Genomic DNA, 21225 nt, shown 5'->3' on the forward strand with positions numbered 1-21225 from the left:
CACGTCTTCTACTTGAGCCACACTTCTCTTCTTGTGGCGCATACCCTTTCTTGATCAACACTTCAATTGTGATCTTGGCGCAACATCACTTTTGGCACAACAAACTCCTCCTGCGCCATAAGCATCTCGACACATCAAGTCATTGGTGCAACAACAAAGTAAAAGCGACCTACATCTTGCGCCATCAGCATCAAACCTTAGTACCGCCTCTCTCCTTTGGCGCAAAGAGTGCTTAATTATAACAGTATATGATCTTGGATCAACCCCTTGGCGCATCATTCTCTTCGTAATCATCACTTGAGCATCTACCATCTTGATCGACAACAACCCTCTTGATCATCAACAAGATCTTTGTGATCACCAAGTGATTTCTTGATCACTTCTTGAGCCGTCATCCCGTGATCAACATCCTTTTGAGTTTGGAGCAATACCATCGTGCTCATCCACCTTTTTTTTGTGTGCATCATTTGAATCATTAAAAAAAGGGGCTCAATAGTGATTTCCATGATGAGCATCAAGTCCATATTTTTTTTGCGCAAACCCTAATCAGAGCCAGCTACTCGTGATCACCTCGCTCTTGGCGCAACTTTGATCAAGATCTTCCTTTGGCGCCACAAGTCCTTGCAACATCATCAAGCATTGAATGATGATCAACAGGTCTTGCCCATGTTTTTTTTAAGCTTGGCGCATCATCGTTTCTTTATTTTGTTTAAAGCATCGAACGAAATACTCTTGTTTATCACATCCTCTACTTGTTCCAACCCTAATCCACCCTTCCAACTTCACTTTTTGTAGCAACATCGTGTATTGGCATATCATCAATTCACAAGAAAACAACATCCTTTGCGCAACTTCCTTCTCACTCAAATAGTCTTGGCGCATAATCAACACAAATATCGCTGAGAACAAACTTCATGCGCCAGTTTTCTTTTCTGTTTTTGTTTGGCTGCCTTAAAGTCTACGTCAAATGCGCCACTTCTTTCTTTCTTTCATTATTATTATTTTTTTTGTTTCTGCACCTGCACTAGTTCGTCTCCATCCCTATGTACCATCCGCAATGGTAGGAACATACGTATACACTCACAACACACCAAGCCATGCATCCAGGCTTGGGCAAACTGGGCGACCGAACCCCCAAATGCCTAAGGGCCCCCGTTTTATATTTGTTATATTAAATATATAGGAGCAACACATTAGTTTTAAGCTTATTGGATGGGTTATTGAAGCCCAATCCTCTTATCAGGCGCCAACTCAAAAAGGAAGCGGGAGGAATGAGCGATCGCGACTGGCATGCGAGAGATGATGTCCGACTTCCAAAGGGAATTAAATCTTCAACGATCAATTTCTATGGAAAATCCAAACGTTTTCTCCGGATTCAATAAGGTAAGCAACGGTCAGAACTCAAATTTCTTCTATTTCTTATTCAATTTCAGTCGAATCGATCTCGATCTCTGATTTCTTCTACGATTTTCCATCTTTTCTGATTTAGGGTATCTGATTCTCAAATCAACATTTTCGATTATTTGCTTCTTGGTTTCAGTTTTCACGATTCCTGATCATTACCCTTCTATTTTCGATTTCAAAGTTTAATTTTTTTTTTTTTTCTGGAAAGACTAGAATAGCACCAGACCATTGAGATTTTGAGAATTGCTAGTCACCAGACCATTAGCATCTGAGACTCTGAGTATTTCCACCGAAATCGCTGATTGTGAATTTGTGATTTGTGAAAATTCTTATGTTTCTGTAAGTTATACTTTCTAGACTTGAATTGAAATTTTTAATTTTTCTGTGAATCTGTTATATACCGATATTCTTTTATAAATATTTTTTTAATCTTTAGGATTTTATGTTGTATAGAATCTGAGAATCCAACTTATCCAAATCCAAGTTTATGACTTCTGATCAAGTGATTGTGAATCCCTGTAACTCTCACTGTAAGTGGCCTCTTGAACTTTTTTTAGAGTTAATTTGTTATTCATTTGTTTAATTTCAGTTTTTTCAATGTAAGAATGTTTATTTCCTTTTTTTTTTTTTTTTTTTTTGTTTTTAACTTCAGAATTTTTTGTTGTGATTGTGGAGCTTTTTCAATTGGCATTTGGCAAGTGCTTAGAAGTTATTTACAGGCTCACAACATCAGCATCACAGGCAGCCAACAACAGGAGGTACAAAAGAACACTTTCTTCTATTTGTTAATCTGTTTGTTGCCTATTATCTATTTGTTGGTTGCCTTTTATCACTTATTTCTTTAGTTTTTCTTTGTGATGTTTATGCATTAGGGTTCAGAGCACGCCTTTTAATTTAGTTGTTTTGTACTAGATGCTAGGTTGTTTGGCTTCCGGGGCTTGTCCCGAAGTCTTTTCTTTTTATAGGTGAGTAGTCCCCAGCTTTCAATTGTATTATTTTATTGATTAACAAAAGTTTCTAGAGGTGCCACCCTCCTTTACAAAAAAAAAATTAGAAGGGCCTTAAAAAATTATTTTGCCCCGGGCCCCAAATTGTCTAGGACCGGCACTCCCTACCAACAATGCCATCATGGCGATCACCTACTCCTAATGCACCTGGAAACTGGAAGTTGACTTGATCTCGAATCCATCTCAGCTGACTTGCTCATCAACAACTCTTTGGCGCATCCTATACCCTTGTATGCACCACCTCCTTCTGTCGGCCTCCCACAGGTGAGACATCTCCCTCCCGACAATACTTCTTTGGCATACACCTCACTGATCTCGTCGATCTGACAAAATGTGCGCCATCTCCTAAGCTGGTACGCCATCCTCTATTGGAGCATCTTGTTCCTCTCTGTGTGCACCATCATTCGTGACTACATCAGATAAGGTGTAATTATACATCGAGATTTGTTTTTGAAAGCATTCAAGCAAGCTCATGAGAGCACATTAATGTATGAGCATGTTTCCTTTCATGCAGCATCTTCTCTACATATGTATATCACAAAGTTTTTTTTCAAGCCTCGATCACCTCACAGGAATCTCCATTCGACTCGGTATCACAACTCGAACACATATCTAGCCGTCTCGGACTTATTCTTTGGAGAACGAATCACACCGGAAGCATTAAAATCCTAATGTATTGTGGGCTTTTGGATACCTTACCAGTCTTAATTTGGTTATTAGGTTTTCTGGCCAAATACAACATGTTTTTATGTAACAAAGTTTTTGCGACATTTTTTTTTGTGACAGTTGAACCTTAGAGCTTTAGACTATTTTGTGACACTTTGGATGTCGTTAAATGTCTTCCATATTCATGTCATTCTCTTTATTCACACACTCTCACACACATGCACGTTTTTTGTTTTTTTTCTTCTTTTATTTTATTTTATTCTATTTTACTTTATTTTATTTTATTTTTTTGTTTAAAAATAAAAACAAATTTTTATTGTCAATTTTGTTTATTACTATTTTTTATTGTTATTTTTTTCTCTCATTTATTTATTGGCTATCTCTTGGATAATGGATTAAGAAACACTATCCTAATTTAAATTTCATATTTATCAGGTTTTCAGTGTTTATCTTATATTCAAGGGATATCCGTTTTTTCTTTCTTATTTTATGTTCTTATTTTTTTTATAGGCTACAATCTTTGAAGGTAAGACTTAGAAACTTTGTTTTTATCATAACACATGTTGATATGATTTAGCAAAATATCAAAGTTTTTTTTTTTTTTTTTTTTTTTTTTTTTTTTTCGTTTGTAGAAAAAGATCATGTTTTTCACTCTTATTCAACACTTGATATTTTCTTCAAACTTCTGGCCTCAATAAAACACAACTCGAGTTTGCAAGTTATTCCTCTTTGTCACTTTATTTTCCTATCTTAACAAATCGATTTTTTGTCTGGATCATGCAAATTCGAACATTTTTTTTCAATTCCAATTTTTTTAATTGTCATATTGACACTTAAAATTTTCTTTAACCAAAATTTTCATGTTGGACGAACACATTTCTCGAATAATTTTTTAATTTTTATTTATTTATTTTTTTTGTATCTACTTTAACTAGAAAATTCCATTGAAGCAGAGGGGGAAAATGTTAAATCAATATTTTTCCTTTTGCACACTTTTTACAACTCCTTATCTCAGTAACCATCACATATGGGGAAACTGTTGGAAATTTTTTTTTGATGTGATTGTCACTTGAAATGAGTTGAGTATTGATTTACATTTTCTAACAAACATTATCAGAATGTTTTAGGTTGGAAAGATGTTGAAGATTCAACAAGTGTTTGAAGAATCAGATGTTGGAGCACTTGAAGCTTACATGGAGCACCTGTTGTTGACATAGATCACTTGCTGAAAGCTAGTTGGACCATCATGATCTTAGATGGCACATCTAGATCATATGTAGAGCATCAAGATGCTGATGGATCATTTGGAATATTGATGGCTCATCAGAAACATTGTTGACTCATTCACAACTCTTTGGCTCAACAAGAGTTGATTGCTCAACAGGAATACTTGGTGGCTCAACTCAAGCCAATGGATCAACATGATCACATTGATAGCTCAACAAGACTACATATGGCACATCATGTACAATGAAGGCACGTCCAAATGCTCAAAGGAACATGAATTTTGTCCATGGTCAATCATGAACATGTGGTGGTACATCTTCAAGTTTAAGACACAGTCCAACATTCAGGAAACTACTCAACATGATCAACAACACTTCTGGAAGTTGATGACATCTAAGAAGACAATTGAGCAACATGATGCTCATCACTTTTTCAATGTTGATCAAGAAGGTTCAAGAATTATGAAGACTCCTAACTTTGATGGAACCCTAATGAAATACTAACCGAATTGGAATATTACATCCATTCTCCGTTAAGTAGGGCAAAGGTGTCAACTGATGACTAAGTCATGATGGTGTGTCAACACCTGATTGGTCAAGCCATGTCATGGGCTTTTCCAAAGCCAATAAATAGGCTCCTTGGGATCCATTATAAAGTTGCTCTTCTTGGTTCTTCCTTGCTCATTTCAGATCATTATGTTTAGATTAGTCTTCAGAGAGGCATATGAGTGTTTTAGCTTGTCTATCATTCAAACACTTGTAACCGAATCTTGATAAATATGAGACACTTTTGAATCATTGATCTCGAACTTATAAAAAACGTTTTTATCATTAACTTTGTGATTCACAATTCTTTATTTTCCGCATTACTTGCCACTTGACGATTCTGAAACTCTGTTTCAATATTTTCAACACTTGGACTACTCTAGTCTAGGTTTACTGAATTTTTCTCATTTCATCAAACCTAAACACTTAGTCAGAACCTGATAATTCTTCTTAGGGTAAATGACCATTTTACCCTGATCAAAGTCAATATTATGGTCAAAGTCAGCGTTCTGGGTTGACTCAACTCACCGAGTTAACTTATCAACTCGTCGAGTCAATAAATCAAAAACCTGAAATCGCGATCCAACTCGCCGAGTTCCCTGGCTACTCATAGTCGTGATTTTGCGAATCAACACGTCGGGTCTCTTCGTAGACTCGCCGAGTCCTACCTTGTACAAAATCGGGACAAAACGTCTTAACTCGTTGAGTCCCTCTCTGTACTCGCCGAATTCCTCAATCTTTTTGGGCCATCTCAAAGGATTAAGCCCCTACTCTTAAGATCTAAGCTCCATACTTCATCTATATACTGGAAATGCCCTTTTAAGGATAAAGTTTCCAACTTTACCCGCTAATAGTCCTTCTTAATGGGTTTAGCTAAAACCCTAGTTCTCTAGGACATACATCTTGGTCCAAAAGACATAATACTCCAAACTAAGGCATACTAACATAGATCTCGACCTTATACATCATTTAAACGCGTAAAGCTCCTAACTTTCCTTCCATGCATGGCCTTTTGGGGCTTAAAAGGCCAAAATAACACCTTAAAGCTTGCATGGGGATTCCATGGTCATAAAGTTTGCACCTTTATGCTAGGAAACCCCTTCTAGACCCCATATCTAAAAGGTAAATCACTAGAGACGTCCATTTCCCAAGTACTAAGCTTCTTTGACAAAAAAAAAACCCCATAAAGTGAAAAGAAGGAGATCTATCAAGCTACTAAGCAAGGTTGAGACTAGCTTACCAGAAAATGAAGAGGATGAGAAGTTGTTTCTGGATCTACTAGCTTCCTTATGAATCTTCAAGCTCCTCCTTCTTCAACAAGCTTCAAAACAAACAATAATCACTCAAAACAACTCACAAGCTCAAAAAGTGCACTAGGGTTTCGTGGATTAGGGTTTGGGACTTGGAGGCTGGAAATGAGGCCAGCAAGTCGGGATTAAGATGCTTAAATAGGGTGCAAAACCCCGAAATTAGGGTTTCATTCTGGCAGACCTACTCGTCGAGTTGAGGCTCTCAACTCCTCGAGTAGATTGCTAAAAACCCGCGTCCCTTTCTAGTCTCCACTCGATGAGTTTGGGGCTACCAACTCGTCGAGTTGCTCTACAAAAATGAAAAATTATTATTTAATATGTACCAACAATCAAACATTACACGATATTAATTGAAGGATCTAAGTTTAACAAAAAATATCAAGCAACAAGAACAAGAAAAATAATGAACAACGAACATAATTAATCAAAAACCAATTTTGATGTAGAAATCTCTCATAAAAAGAGAATGCACCATGCGTTAATTACATCGATACCTAGTGTAACTTACATACTAGATTACTAGGTAAAGACTATTCTAGATTCAAATCCCTACAAATGCTATCTAAAAAAAGATAACAAATCAATAACTGATAACAAAAGTAATATCACGTTGCAGTGAGAAACTAGTCAACGACTAACGACATTGATCAAAGAGTAAGTGATAAATGTTTGACTTATAGGGTTATTTTTGTTTATAAGATTTTATTAATTTTGGTTCTTCGACAATCTAATCAGTTTCCGCATATATAAGGCTATGGAGAGTGGTCACACCCAAGCCACCGGAAAAACGCTGTCAACTCAGTGCCACGTCACTCCACCACCAACCCACTAGATATTGAAAATGGTTACCACTCTACAATATTCTTTTTTATTATTTTTTAACATTAAACTAATTAAAACAATAATTTATAACATAAATTAATATTTTAAAAACATAGAAAAATAAAACCACATTTCATTAATTAAAAACATAGAAATTTAAAACCTAAATTACTAAAAAAAACATAAAACATACCAAATAAAACATTACAATTCTTAAAAAAACATAAAAATTTAAAAATTATCCATTTTTTAAAAGTGTGTGTTTGTTTTTAAAGATTGTGTTTGTTTTGTTGTAAAAAATGTATAAAATGTGTGTGTATGTGTGTGTGTTTTATCACTTATTTAGGGGGTGTTTGGGATTGCGGTTGAAAAGTGCTTATTTGCTTATTGGCTTTTTGAAAAGCTAATAAACCATAAAAAGTGTTTGGTAAACTCAAAAACACTTTTGAGAATGGCTTTTCCATAAGCTTCAATAAGCACTTTTTAATAAGCATGGAAAACGTGGCTTTTTGAAACTGCTTATGACTTTTCAGCCAAAATAACTTCAAAAAACACTTTTTAAGCCAAACACTTTTTAACTTATTGACTTATTGGCTTTTTCACTGTAAAAGCTTATCCTAACACTTTTTAATTTTTTTTTAACCACCACTACTCTCAAACACCCTCTTAATTCCATAATCGACTGATACCATCGAACTCAAAAATTCCTTTCTGATTTCACATCATTTGTTCCTGAGGAAGAGCATCAGTTTGAGTCCAAGGCCGATGCCGAAGCCTCCAATACTATCCTCAGCAAGCCGGTACCATTCACAAGAATGGTTATATTGTGATCGAGAATCGTACTTGCAAGGTTAACATCTTTCTTCAATCTCAGTTTTGTTTTGGAAAATCCTTGTGTTGCGTAGTTATATACTTTATTTAATTGTGTTAATTTTTAGACAGTTTTGCGTCAATTGCTTTTCAATTATGCTGTTAGCGTTAGGGTGTTTGTTGTTTTTTGTCGGTTTCGAGTAAACATGTTTGTATGTCTTGATTTTGCGTAATACGAAATGACCCATCTTCCTTCATGTTCCTTAAACCTAGCCGCTCATCTACCCCATCTCTTATGTCGTTGTTGGAGATCGGAGACCGGAATTAGCTTCGTTTTTCATTTCGGCATCTTCATTTTTTCTGCTTCTCTAAATCCGGAGTCTAAAAACAACTATGTATGCTTCTTATTTTTGACATTACTTAGTTAAAACATGAAAAAATATGGGTAGTCGTAACAAATGTTTTCGAAATCGGGTAATCTTTATCCAACCAGGTTCATTTTTGTTTGATAAATTTGACCTAATTTTTTAGGAAATCCTCATTTTGATATGTAATTTGACCTGATTAATTTAAGAAATCCTCTAATTTTGATATGTAATTTGACCTGTTTGTTTCAGAAAGCCTCATTTTGATACGTAATTTGATCTGATTGTTTAAGAAATCCTCATTTTGAAGTGGGTGATATGCTGAAGACGAATCTGATTGGATTCAACTATAAGCTTCAAAAACATGGAATTGTAGGACTTTGACTTTTGTTTTTGCTTACTATCACAATTCAGACATATCATTTATTTATAAATTATATATTGAAGACATGTCAAATTATTAATCACTATTATATTGTGAAATCTTACATGGTGCTAGGTTGTGGAAGTTTCAACCTCCAGGACTGGCAAGCATGGTCATTCCAAGTGTCATTTCGTTGCAATACATTTTTAAAAGGAAAAAGCCTGAAGGTATTGTTCCATCATCCCATAATTGTGATGTATGTAATATCACTGCTTTTTCTCATTTTAATTATTCTCTTCATTTTTCTAATCAAACTATTTTTTTTTCGTTTTCACAGGTCCCCCATGTCAATCGTACCGATTACCAGCTAATTGATGTCTGGAGATGGATTTGTATGATACCCTCATAGTTTCATTTTTTTGCAAAATACCAAGAAATCGTTTTTTTAAGTCTTCTGCGAATTGAATTCTTCACGATTTCTGTGATTTCCGATTACAATAACTATAATTCCGATTTCTTTGAAATCTTTTTTGTGATCGATCCAGTTTTTTTTTGTTCAAAATCGCATGGATTGTGAAGTAGGGCCGATCATAGAACAAAAATAATTGATGAAATGAATTCGACAATGAATAAGGAAACATGTATGGAAATCGATTTTTTTTATTTTCAGAAAATTAAACCATTTAACAAAACTACCTAGTTTTGATAATTTGGGTAGCTAATCTTATATACCCTTAAGGGTATATTTACTTTTCCCTTTTTATATCTACTAATTGCAATCTTCTTAGTTTGTATTTTTATATTATTATTTGGAATCGTTTGCAATTCATAAACATATATTAAGTTTACAAAATTATTTGTAACCCTTAATTTCAATTCTTTGGTTCTGTGTGTGGTCTTTAAGGCAGCGGTATTTTTTTTTTTTGGCTGAAGGCATATACTTCATTAATAATGCAGCGGCATTTATTATTATTATTATTATTATTTTTTTTTGCTGAAGACATATACTTCATTAATAAAAACAATTTGATCTGTTATAGATGGTTTAGGCAATTCATTATTCTAAAGAGCTAACTTCATGCCTTCTAAAGTCTTTGTTATGGGTTAACTTGGATGAATTTGATCAAACTAATTGCAAACAATGAAAATTTGATAATAAAAAGCAACAAACAAATTGAATATGAAGTCATCGGTTGTAATGTATTTTAACGAATGGTTTTTTTTCTGCTCCAATTCCATGGAAGCCAATTAACGTAAATCATACAAATTGTAATTCACATGAATTCATACAAATTGCAACTGACAAGAATTCATACAAACTAGGGGAAGTTTCCCACACCAAAGGCGCGGGTTACAGGGAGGTCAGTTGTAAGGTACATCGACAATGATAAGGAAAACGATAATGCTTTACTATATGTCAAAGTCGTAAATTGATATTAATGGCTTTAATTTACTTTTACATAGATAGATTAGAAAACATGTATGTATATAAAACATAAATAGTACATAACTTGTTATTTATTTAGATGAGTTTCATACAGTGGTTGGAATAAGTGAGTCATGCAAAAAAGCAAATATACATACTTCTTTGATGTTCAATGGAGAGTTGTATGACATGAATAAAAGAAGATGTTCTTCATTATCATTTTGTGACCTGTGTTTGCATCTTTGATTTCGGCTTGATTTTTCTCGTAAGCCTTTCTTCGTTTTAGTATTTTTACCGTGTTTATAAATTAATTTTTTTTACCATGTTTATAACTTGTTATTTATTGTGTTTTTTATGTATAATGTTTCCATTATATTCAATATAATTTTTTTTTGGTGTTAATCTTTTATTTGGAAATATACATCGTTGTCTATTGCAGACCACAATGAGTGAAGCCGAAGCAACTAATCAAGCTATAGAACCATATATAACCGAAGATAGTGACACAAATGATTACGTGGAAGCAACATATGAATGTGAAAAAATAAATAGTATCGGTAAGAACATTGAATTTAACGAAGAGGAAGTTAACAATGAAAGTATACATGGAAAGGTTTTTGATACACCCGATGATGCTTATACATTTTATAATGATTATTCATTTTTACATGGCTTTGGTATACGTAGAGATGACACATTAAAAACCTAAAACAAATGAGCCTTTTCGTAAGATATATGTATATAATAAAGAAGGTTTCAAAAGGATGGACAAAAATGCTTCAAGTGAAAATGAGAAAAAAACGTTGTAGAGATGTTAGAACCGGATGTCAAGCAAAGCTTCGAATAACAAAACAGGAGAATGAGAAATGGTTGGTGGACTCGTTTAATGACACACACAATCACGACTTGACCATGACACCTACGAAGGTTATGAATCATCGATCTCATAAAAGTTTCCACCGTTCAATAGAAGGTAAATCTCTTATGGTGCAATTTGGTCAAGTAGGGTTGAAACCTTCTCAGATTAAAAAGGATGTTAATACAATGAAAACCTCAAATGTAGCTGATGTTACTTCAAAGCAATGTGTCGATGTCTTATCTAAGAAACAAAAGCAACATAAAAGAAAGGAGTTCTATGGACTTATAAAACATTTTCAAGATAAAACATTAGTTGATAGTGACCAATATTTTGTCGTGGATTTGTCTGATGATGGGTATCCTAGAAATATCTTTTGGGCTGATGGTAGATCAAGAGATGCTTATACAAAATTCAGAGATGTTGTGTTTGATGTCACTTATATGACTAACAAGTTCAAGATGCATTTTTCTCCCTTTACTGGGGTGAATCATCATGGGCAGTCTATACTTTTTGGTGGAGCATTGCTTGAAAATGAAAAGGAAGAGACATTTGAATGGTTATTTGAACTTTTCCTTAAATGTATGTTTAATAAGTATCCAAAGACAATTATAACAAATCAAGACAAAGCAATGGGAAATGCAATAAAAAAAGTGTTTCCGAATACTCGACATCGTTTTTGTTCATGGCATATCATGAAGCATGAAACTGAGCACCTTCGATCGTATGTTTCCCGTTATAGTGATTTTCAAGAAACGCACAAACAATGGCTAAATAGTGACACCATTGAACAATTTGAAGCAAGATGGGAGGTTATGCGTAATAAGTATGAATTGGAAAGTAATTGTTGGATTAGTGACATGTATAACCAACGTATACATTGGGCTAAACCCTTCTTGAAGGATACTTTCTTTGCTAGTATGACAACAACCGGACGAAGTGAGAGTATCAATTCATTTTTTGATGGATTTGTTAATTCGAGGACCATGTTGAATGAACTTGTTGTACAATACGACAAAGCAGTTGAGTCTCGAAGGGCCGCCGAAGAAGATGAAGACTTCAAAACTATGAACTCGAGGCCAGTTTTTTCTTCAGTGCATCCAATCGAAGCAAAAGCAAGTCAATGTTATACTAGAAAGATGTTTGATACTTTCAAAAAAGAATGGACCAAAGCTATTACCAATTTGACTCATGAGACTATAGGAAAAACTATCGAAGAAAGCACATACCGAGTTGGTCAATTGGACGTCGATAAAAAATATTGGCGCATTGTTACCTTTCGTTCTTTGGATCAAGTCACATGTTCCTGTGCTAAGTATGAGACAAATGAGATTTTATGTAAGCATAACCTATATGTGATGAAGAAGAAGCATGTTAAAGAACTCCCGAGTCACTATATTTTACCACGATGGACCCTTAATGTTAGGTACAAACTGGGTAGTGCTAGTATCGGACTCGGAGAAATGAATAATGAAAATGGAGTTAGTGCTTACACACTATGGTGTGTCCGTTCAAATTTTAATAAACTAATTGAAGAAGCTAGAGACTCCCCTTCAGAGATACAAAAAGTCAATACGCTATTGATAAGTCTTTTGGATGATCAAACAAATCGAAAGAAATCTATGTCTTTGGAGAATGCATCTCAAGGTTTGTATGGGAGTTTCGCAAATAGATATGACGCCACAATTATCTTTCCGTGATCCTCTTGGTCCAACTACCACAAAAGGGCGTCCTAAAATTGCTAGTAGAATTATCTTCTTTAGAAGCCCCCAAAAAACGTACATGCTCTTACTGTCAAGGATTAGGTCATTACGCTACTAGTTGTTCCAAAAGAAAGGTACTTTTAATATTAATTTAATTTAATTTTAATGATTTAGAACTCTAATAATTATATTAACATTTAACAATATTTTTTTACATGTATCAGGCAGATGAATCGTTGGAAGAGACATAATGATGAGTTGTGTTGTTTTTGTGAGCAACGGAAATTCAATATGCTTCTTGGCATTTTTGACACTTTTTGGGGTTAACAATATAGGAATAGTCTGGAAATGTTTTATGTTTCTTAACATTTTTTTATAGTTTTTTAATGAAAATTTGTTGATTATTTATGATTTTTGTGATTAAAATTGCATGTTGGTTGTTCTTATGTGTTTCAAAATGAAAATATGATACTATTATGGGTTAAAAACGAAAACATGATACTATTGTGGGTTAAAAACGAAAATATGATGCTATTGTGGGTTAAAAACAAAATCATGATGCTATTGTGGGTTAAAAACAAAATTGTGATACAAGTATCGGTGAAAAACAAAATTATGATGCTATTGTGGGTGAAAACGAAAATATGATGCTAGTATGGGTTAAAAACGAAAATATGATATTATTGTGGGTTAAAAATGAAAGTATTTATAAGTACATTGCTATTTCGAATAAATAAGAAAAGTGGGTTGCAATTTCAGCTCAATCCAACAAAAACAATACTTTTCAATACAATTTCTGTCAACATATACAATTCGTCAAAAAACCTTTACAAATTATGTCCTAACTAATACATGATTACATCATCTAAGGCCCCGTTTGATAGTTGCTGACTGAGAAAGTGCTGACTGGGAAAGGTCTGTCTGAGTAAGAAATCATGTTGTTTGATTGTACATCTGACTGAATGTGTTGAGTGATGAAAAATGACCATTTTACCCTGCTGTTATATATAGTGATGGATTAAGTTGCTGAATAATTATAAAAACATACATATTGTTATACAAAATGTAAATTACACACAAATAAAAAATGTCATACAAAATGTAAATTAAACATAAATCATTTAATATCCAAATAAAACATAATGAAATTTAAAATAACATAATAATTTAATGTAAAGTAGGTGAAAGTAGTCGATTTGCAATCTGATCACGCAAAACACGCATATATTCAACGGCTTCTGGACCCCATTCTATGCCTTGTATGTTTTCTCTATCAATTCCTCCACCTTGGACGTCAGGAGTAACCATAGCGTCCTCCTCAAAATTTCTAAACAAGTTATCTTCTATATTGTATTTCCTTATAAAATTATGGACCGCAACACAAGCAATGACTATGTCTCTTTGCACTGTTAAAGGATGAGGAGCCATTTGTTTTAACATTAGGAATCTCGCTTTCAATACACCATAAGCACGCTCAATAACATTTCTAAGTTGTGCATGAACATAATTGAACCTTTCTTCTCTAGTTAAAGGCCTGCCTCTTCGAAAATCGGTTAACCAATACCTAGTATTGCGGTATGGAGCCATAAATCCACGAGTGTTTGTATATGCGGCATCACAAATGTAATATTTATCTGCAAATGAATGTGACACATATTATATAATGACACATTATATAAAGAAGATAGATAATAAAAATTATATAAAGATTACAAACCGGGTGGAGGAAATGGAAATCCAGAAGTCGAATTAAATGCAACTTCTTTCAAAACTCATGAATCATGTGCTATACCCTCCCATCCAGCCCAAAAAAAAGGTGAATATCATATCAAAATCACAAATCCCTATTACATTTTGAAAACATTCTCCTTTTCCTCTTCCTCTATAATGAGTTTGTTGATCAACGGGTACAACCGCATGTACAAGAGTTCCATCTAATGCACCTATTGCGCCGGAAAAAATATTTTTTAACCGTCTATGTCGTTCCGAGTTATGTCTTGTTGGATTAGGAGTTGTTGGTACTATAATTTCTTTTGCAAAATACATCATTGTTGTTAGGACCTCGTGAAAACATTGATGAATCGTGTGTGTGGAGTGATGAAATCTTCCCTTAACCGCGCGAAAACGTTCATTATGTCCCATAACATGTAAGAATACAACCATCTTCTCTTCAATGCTTATTGTCCTACTAGCTTGCAACCAGTTTTTTTGGGTAAAGTAGTTGCATAATAAAGCAAATGCCTCTTGTGTAAGACGCATCATATCGAAACATTGTGTAGGGTCTCCGTACATCAAATCTTGCGTATACGCATACCCGCTTGAATCGTTATCTCTAATTGTATGGATTCTAATTAGCCTGCGCCGGTTTGACCTCAACCAATAAAACACAAGTAAAAGAAAAGCTATAACTTCACCATCAGAAACCATACTTGACCTGTTACAAACAATTAGGTAACATGTTAAAGTAACCAAACTTTCCTAAGTAACAAAAGTCATATAACAAAAAACTAGTAAATAACAAAAGTCATATTCAATATCTAAACATCATCCAAAGTAACAAAAGTCATCAAACGTAGGATCCAAAATTAACAAAAACTAGTACACATCATCCAAAGTAACATCCAAAAATGTCATCAAACATAGCTTCTAAGTGTCATGCAAGTAACAAAAAGTCATGCAACAAAAAAACTAGTAAACATCATCAAAGATAACCATACTTCCTACCCGCACCCACCACCCACGACTCATAACTAGTATGTGAAAAACGTAACCAAACTTTCCTAACATCGGCACTTTCACTAAATAACAAAAGAGCAGTTTTGTGTCTTTCATCTTCTTCTCCCCATTCCATTTTGTTCAATTTCTCCATACATTCATCAACATCCTTATCCATTTCACTTTTTTCAATTCTTTCGTTTTTTTCCACTAATGACCTTGCAAGCTTGACAATCTCATCCTCAACTTTTAAAGCCCTTGCGTCTCTTTTTTTTCCACCAACTCTTTTGTTTCCACCAACTTCCTTATTTTTTGAACGCCCTAAAGATTCTTGACTTTCACCTACGTGTTGTGTTGAGGTTTCCATTTGAACATCATCATCAAAATCATGGGCACTAAACTCTTCTACTGGACGAGGGAGTGTAGAAGATGGCCCCCAACTTTGAAAGCCGGTTGAGGTCGACCCTTCAAATAGTTGGGTGCAAAGATCAGAGAACAACAGAGGTTTAGTTTTCAATGACAATACGAACTTGTTCAACTGTTTACAATTTTTATAAATATTAGGATATGTTATAAAAATAATCATAATAGTATTTATTATAAAAATATTACCTTCCTCTCTTCTTTTCATTGCTCATCGGTCAAATTAAATTTATTTTTTATAGGATCATATATATTGCCGGTTTTGTTTTTGAGTTTCACCCAAGCAACATACTTTGATTTGTAGTAGTCAAAGTGATTTCTCATTTGCTTCTGATCAACCTCTTTACCGTGTTCGTTTATCAATTTTTCGCGTATTGTCTTCCATGAACTTGTCTTAAGTCTGGAACCCTCACAACCATTAGTGGTTAGTTCATGGATACATGCATCAAGAAAAGTTTTATCCTCATTCTCGTTCCAAACCAACATCCTAAAACATTAATAGTTAAAATGATTTATCATAAAATTTATCATGATCAAAAACAATTTTAAATATAAAAAAATTATTTTGTACCAATAAAAGCATAAAATCTGTGGAATTGTGATATGTCTATTATCTATTATAATAGTGCATAGGATTCGTAATGAGATTGGAAATGCTATGAAGCTAGACAATCATGTTGATTCCATAAAACAAGAATCTCCTAATTATAAATGAATTGAAATAGGCATGGTAATTATAATCTTTGTACACCTTCTCAAGCTCAAGTATTTTAAAGACAATATCTTTTTTTCTTTTAAATTTACCAAAAAACACAAAAACAAAGCAAACAATATGTATATAATGGCAAATAAAAGCTCCATCAAACAACAATGCCACTACCTTGTAGTGGCAGTAATAAACATCCCCAGCAGTAGAAAAAAAAAAAAAAAAAAAAAAAAAAAAAAAAGAAAAAAAAAAAAAAAAAAGGATGTAATATTCTAGCAAATAACAGTTCAAAATTCAAAAGAAAATTCGTCCATGAAATTGATTACAAATAACACTTCAAAAAAAGAGGATGTAAACAAATTTGGACCCACTTAAATCAATGAAATTGATTACAAATAATGGTGTATATGGAACATATCTACTGCATCCATGCTTTATATGAAGGGATATACACAATCAATTGCATAAAAGATAAGAATTTTATTCGATTTCACCGATTGATCGATCCCAAACCCAAAATTAGTGTTCCCAAACCCCAAATCGGATTCTGAAATTATAGATTATACATAAAAGGATAATACTCTTACCTGTTTGTGATGAATTGCAGTGATTGAATGACAAGAAATCGAAATATCAATCGGAGATGGCGAGCTCTTGTTGGCCGGCGAGATGGTGGCTACACGGTGGCGAGATGGCATCGACCGAGGTGATGGCAGGCAGCGACTTGCAAGATGCGATCGAGATGGAGGAGCGACGCCGCTGCTAGATGGAAACGACTTGGAGCTGTCGACGTTTTTTTTAGGTCGTGAGAATGGAACGATGGAAGAAAGAATTAAGGGGCAGGATTGTCTTTATTCCCAGTCAGCATATGTTACAAGGCTGACCGGGTAAGACTGTTGAGTCAGATATCTTTCCGAGAAAGCACACCATCAAACATCTAAGGTCTGACCGGGTCAGCCCAATTAGCTGACTCAAACCCAGTCACATGGTATCAAACGCACCCTAATACAATCTTCAGCTTCTTTGGTGTCTCCGTGCAACCCAAGATCTTTGCAATGCTAATAACCTGCACATGAGAATAACTTTGCATTTATAATTTGTCAAATGGAAATGGAAATAGATACATTTTTTGTCCCTTTGATTATTGCAGGAAAAAAACTGAACTAAATTAACCTAAACATTATCCCTATTTATACTAATCTTAACCGAATCCTAAACAAACACATAAACTACATATAAAGGCAAGTTTCCTATTTTACCCCTGGAACTCAAATCTGTCCCATATTTTAGCCTTGTAGAAAAGATTTGTCTCCTATTTTCATGAGCCTTGATATTCTCTTTTAAGAGCAAGAATGGGATTAATTCTAATTTATAACCATTAAAGGGGAAGGAGAATAAAGAATATAAACAAGAAACAACCTTAGTCCTCGTTAATAAATCTTGAAACTTTTTTGTAGCTCCCATTAGCTTGTTCTTCAAATCATAACAAATAGTATTAGAATGGAAAATTGTATCTTTTCCATGTTTTGAAGAGTTTGCAAATCAGATACAGCTACATCTAGAGCTGTTATATCGTTCTTTATCAAGGCTATTAGTTTTTGTATCTCCTTCAACGGATCATCAAAACCCAAGTAGAATAACATTGCTTCTATGTGGACATACATATCTTTCATACCCTTCCAATCCATTATCGTGTAACAAATTGCTAATTTGACTTTCGTAATTGGTCATACAAGTAAAATAAACAATTAACCAGTGAAGAAACCTGTGGCTAGAATTACAAACTTAACTTTCCTAACAAAAACAATTAAAACCGTAGTAATAGTACTTGTCTTCATTGCTTTAACAATATTTATGCTAAAATTGAAACCATATTTAGAACTAGGCAAGCCAAAACTAACTAGCGATCCACAAGCAATCTAGGAAGAGAAAAACAACCAGGAGCATCCACAAAATAAGGGAAAATGGAGGAAAACAAACCAGCAGCTCCAGAAGACCCAAGAGAAACCGAAAAAATTATGAAAAACAACCATTGTACAAACAAGGGGTAACAAGTTCTTAATCATGCAAACCTTTTGAATTAAATCCAAAAAATTATGAGTAACACCCATTATCAATAAAAGCCAATGCCTTTTAACCCATATTGAGACAAAATTTCACTAACACATTTAATCAAACACTTGGTGTACATTATCAGAAACAATATATTTGTAAAGAAAAATGCATAGAAATTACCATATAATGAACCTGGTGTCGTTCACACAGCTCAAATAAAAGAAAATTAGTATATATCTAATTTAATTTTATGTAATGCACACTACGAACAAATTGAAGAAGATGTAATCGAAAAACGCCTTAATTTGTCACGTGAAATTAGTATAAATCTAATTGGGAAGAATTGATGAATACACGCAATCATGGAAGCAATCTAAAATTAATAAAGCTATAAAATTGATCGAAGAACTGATGCCAAAATCACGAATCAAACCATGTTGTATAAGTATAAATCGATGGCGAAGCAGCAAAATCAAGAAACGATGGAGCCTTCATGTTTTCTAGGTTAATAAATGACAAACCTCAGTGTTTTAGGAAGGAAATAGCAGTTATCAGTGTGTTTTTAGGAAGGAAGTATTGACGTAGCAAAATGAAACGACACAGTTTTGATTATCGGGTACCTAATATTGTAAGCAGATGAAATCGGTGTATTATCTGAGTTATCAATTTAACCATAAAATAAGAAAGTGAAGAACAACAAGAAAGAGACATCATCAATCTTTTTTCTCAAATTCAATCGGAAACCGGAAATAGAAACAAAAACTTTATGCTTAGAACTAAAAACCCGATCAAACTACTTTCTTTCAAATTTTGTAGTAATACGGTCACTTAATTCAATCAACACCCGAAATTGCATTTTTTCCTAGCAAAAGAATTAATCTTTATACATATTGGGACAAGATTTCACTAAGACATTTAATCAAACACCTGGTGTACATTACTGTACATTACTAGAGACATTATATTTGAGAAGAAAATACACAGAAACTAATCACCATAGATGAACCTGCTATTGTTCAAACACCCCAATCTATAGAAATTACCTAATGCACACCAAGAAAAAAATTGAAGAAGATGAAATCAAAAAATGTCTCAACTTATCACGATATCGTTCAAACACCCCAGTCGATTCTAAATAAGATAGGTTTGCTTTATCAACCTTCGTGATTAATATTATTGGGAAGAATTGATGCATATACGCAATAAGAAAACTCCAACTCTAAACTACTGAAGGATTCACGAGACCTCCAAAATCAACAAAACTCACGAACCAGAGCACCTCCAGAAATCAATCGAACTCACGGAACCAAAAGTAACTATTAATGGTTAATCGATGGCAAATAAGAAAAAATCAAAAAATTGAAGAAACTCAGTGCTTTTAGTGTAAGGATACAATAGTTTTTAGTGTTTTTAGGAAGTATTCACGTATCAATTTTTATTTCTTACAGAAACGCTGTCAAACGATGCAGTTTCGATTATTGGGTTCAATTTTTATTTCTTATATATGCCATGAGGTGGGTTCCTCATATATATATCTTATATATGGTATATTCACTATTCTCATATATATATATATATATATATATATATATATATATATATATATATATATATATATATATATATATATATATATATATATATATATATATATATATATATATATATATATATATATATATATATATATATATATAGTTAATAATTGAATTGATTTTTTAAATTTCAAACGGTCAAAATGCCCCCCAACGGTCAAGAATCGAGCTAGTTGATCACAACCTCTTCTTCCTCCGTCCTTGCACTCACGTGACAGCCAAACCACCGATCATATTCACGCGTTTTGGGAGCTCCACGGCAGCCTCTCATGCGTCTTCTTGCCTCCACTCCGGACATCTATTGTAACAACAATGGTACTAACCGAGTAGTATTTTGCAACCGTGATAATTACTTACATGAATTTTTAAATCTTGGATCAAAACTATCGTATTAATGCCAATGGACAAAATTGTAATACACTCTAAATGGAAAGAAGCATTCGCCTCATTATTTTCAGGCCCATAAATGAGTGGAAGACCATTCCATTTTTATTTAGATTTTATACAAGATTTACCACATAGGCCCATCACTCTCTCAAGGTAGAGGTGGAAAACAAAACCGGTTATCTTATTTATACTCAGATCGGACATAACACCAATTTCATTTGACCCAAGTTATTGGATTTGCTTGGATCACATTGTAGATATTGGAAAAACACTGGTTAAGAATTAAAGTATTTTAGAAGAACAGGTGTGTATATATATATATATATATATATATATATATATATATATATATATATATATATATATATATATATATATATATATATATATATATATATATATATATATATATATATATATATATATATATATATCTTTATCTTTACTACTTATAAAAGAAATCTAATTATTTCTATAAATAGATTGAATATAATAATATTATTTTTTAAGACGTCCAAACTATTAAGCTTGAAGTACAACCCATTTATAATATAATAATATTAAAACTTTAACCCTATCCGTTATCCCCTAAAAATCTCGTATCAAATTAATAGAAAAATTAATTTGCAAATTGAACCCATCAATCTCAACACTTCAGCCATTTGAAGCGGTCAATGTCAACAATTTATAGAGGATCTTTTTACTCACATTGGTAACAAGTCATCTCATAATATTTATCTTCGTAATCCCTTCAAAGTAAGAAATATACGCACACTCTCTCGAAGAACCCTAACCAGTAACCAAGACAGTATAACCACCACCACCACAGCCGCTCTGCC

General features: G+C 33.5%; 2 protein-coding genes, 2 long non-coding RNA genes and 1 pseudogene across 13 annotated transcripts; 3 read left to right on the plus strand and 2 right to left on the minus strand.

Annotated features, from left to right (window-relative positions):
- Positions 1-912: 912 nt before the first annotated feature.
- Positions 913-3626, plus strand: LOC145018519 (uncharacterized). Of its 5 annotated transcripts, none has more exons than XR_013667051.1 (7): positions 916-1383; positions 1613-1743; positions 1858-1934; positions 2057-2162; positions 2250-2675; positions 2762-2835; positions 2926-3621. It is a non-coding gene; the product is annotated as an uncharacterized LOC145018519 (long non-coding RNA). The 5 variants fall into 5 exon arrangements; XR_013667052.1 differs by having other exon boundaries at positions 2277-2675; XR_013667053.1 differs by having other exon boundaries at positions 913-1383; positions 2080-2675; positions 2926-3626.
- A 3676-nt stretch (positions 3627-7302) lies between these two features.
- LOC145015820 (uncharacterized) lies at positions 7303-9078 on the plus strand. 3 transcript variants are annotated; one of them, XR_013666049.1, is made up of 4 exons: positions 7303-7831; positions 8409-8528; positions 8656-8747; positions 8858-9078. It is a non-coding gene; the product is annotated as an uncharacterized LOC145015820 (long non-coding RNA). The 3 variants fall into 3 exon arrangements; XR_013666050.1 differs by lacking the exon at positions 8409-8528 and having other exon boundaries at positions 8656-8776; XR_013666048.1 differs by lacking the exon at positions 8409-8528.
- A 1313-nt stretch (positions 9079-10391) lies between these two features.
- Positions 10392-12756, plus strand: LOC145014802 (protein FAR1-RELATED SEQUENCE 5-like; annotated as a pseudogene).
- Positions 12757-13672: 916 nt separating this feature from the next.
- Positions 13673-14932, minus strand: LOC145014804 (uncharacterized). The gene is made up of 2 exons (XM_078973244.1): positions 14368-14932; positions 13673-14139 (listed from the first exon to the last, which is right to left on the minus strand). Exons 1-2 carry the CDS (start codon positions 14930-14932, stop codon positions 13673-13675), a joined length of 1032 nt encoding a protein of 343 aa, XP_078829370.1.
- An 88-nt stretch (positions 14933-15020) lies between these two features.
- LOC145015084 (uncharacterized) lies at positions 15021-19857 on the minus strand. Of its 4 annotated transcripts, none has more exons than XR_013665731.1 (4): positions 19564-19857; positions 16937-17415; positions 15833-16130; positions 15021-15758 (listed from the first exon to the last, which is right to left on the minus strand). XR_013665731.1 is itself a non-coding variant. In XM_078973533.1 (4 exons), exons 3-4 carry the CDS (start codon positions 15849-15851, stop codon positions 15207-15209), a joined length of 498 nt encoding a protein of 165 aa, XP_078829659.1. In that variant the 5' UTR covers positions 15852-16130; positions 16937-17415; positions 17769-18830; the 3' UTR covers positions 15021-15206. The 4 variants fall into 4 exon arrangements, 1 of the variants encoding a protein (XP_078829659.1); XR_013665730.1 differs by having other exon boundaries at positions 19502-19857; XR_013665729.1 differs by lacking the exon at positions 19564-19857 and adding an exon at positions 17769-18831.
- Between the last annotated feature and the right edge of the window lie 1368 nt (positions 19858-21225).

The sequence above is a fragment of the Lactuca saligna genome, chromosome 9 (assembly GCF_052625555.1).
Source record: "Lactuca saligna cultivar CGN05327 chromosome 9, ASM5262555v1, whole genome shotgun sequence".
Classification (NCBI taxonomy): Eukaryota; Viridiplantae; Streptophyta; class Magnoliopsida; order Asterales; family Asteraceae; genus Lactuca; species Lactuca saligna.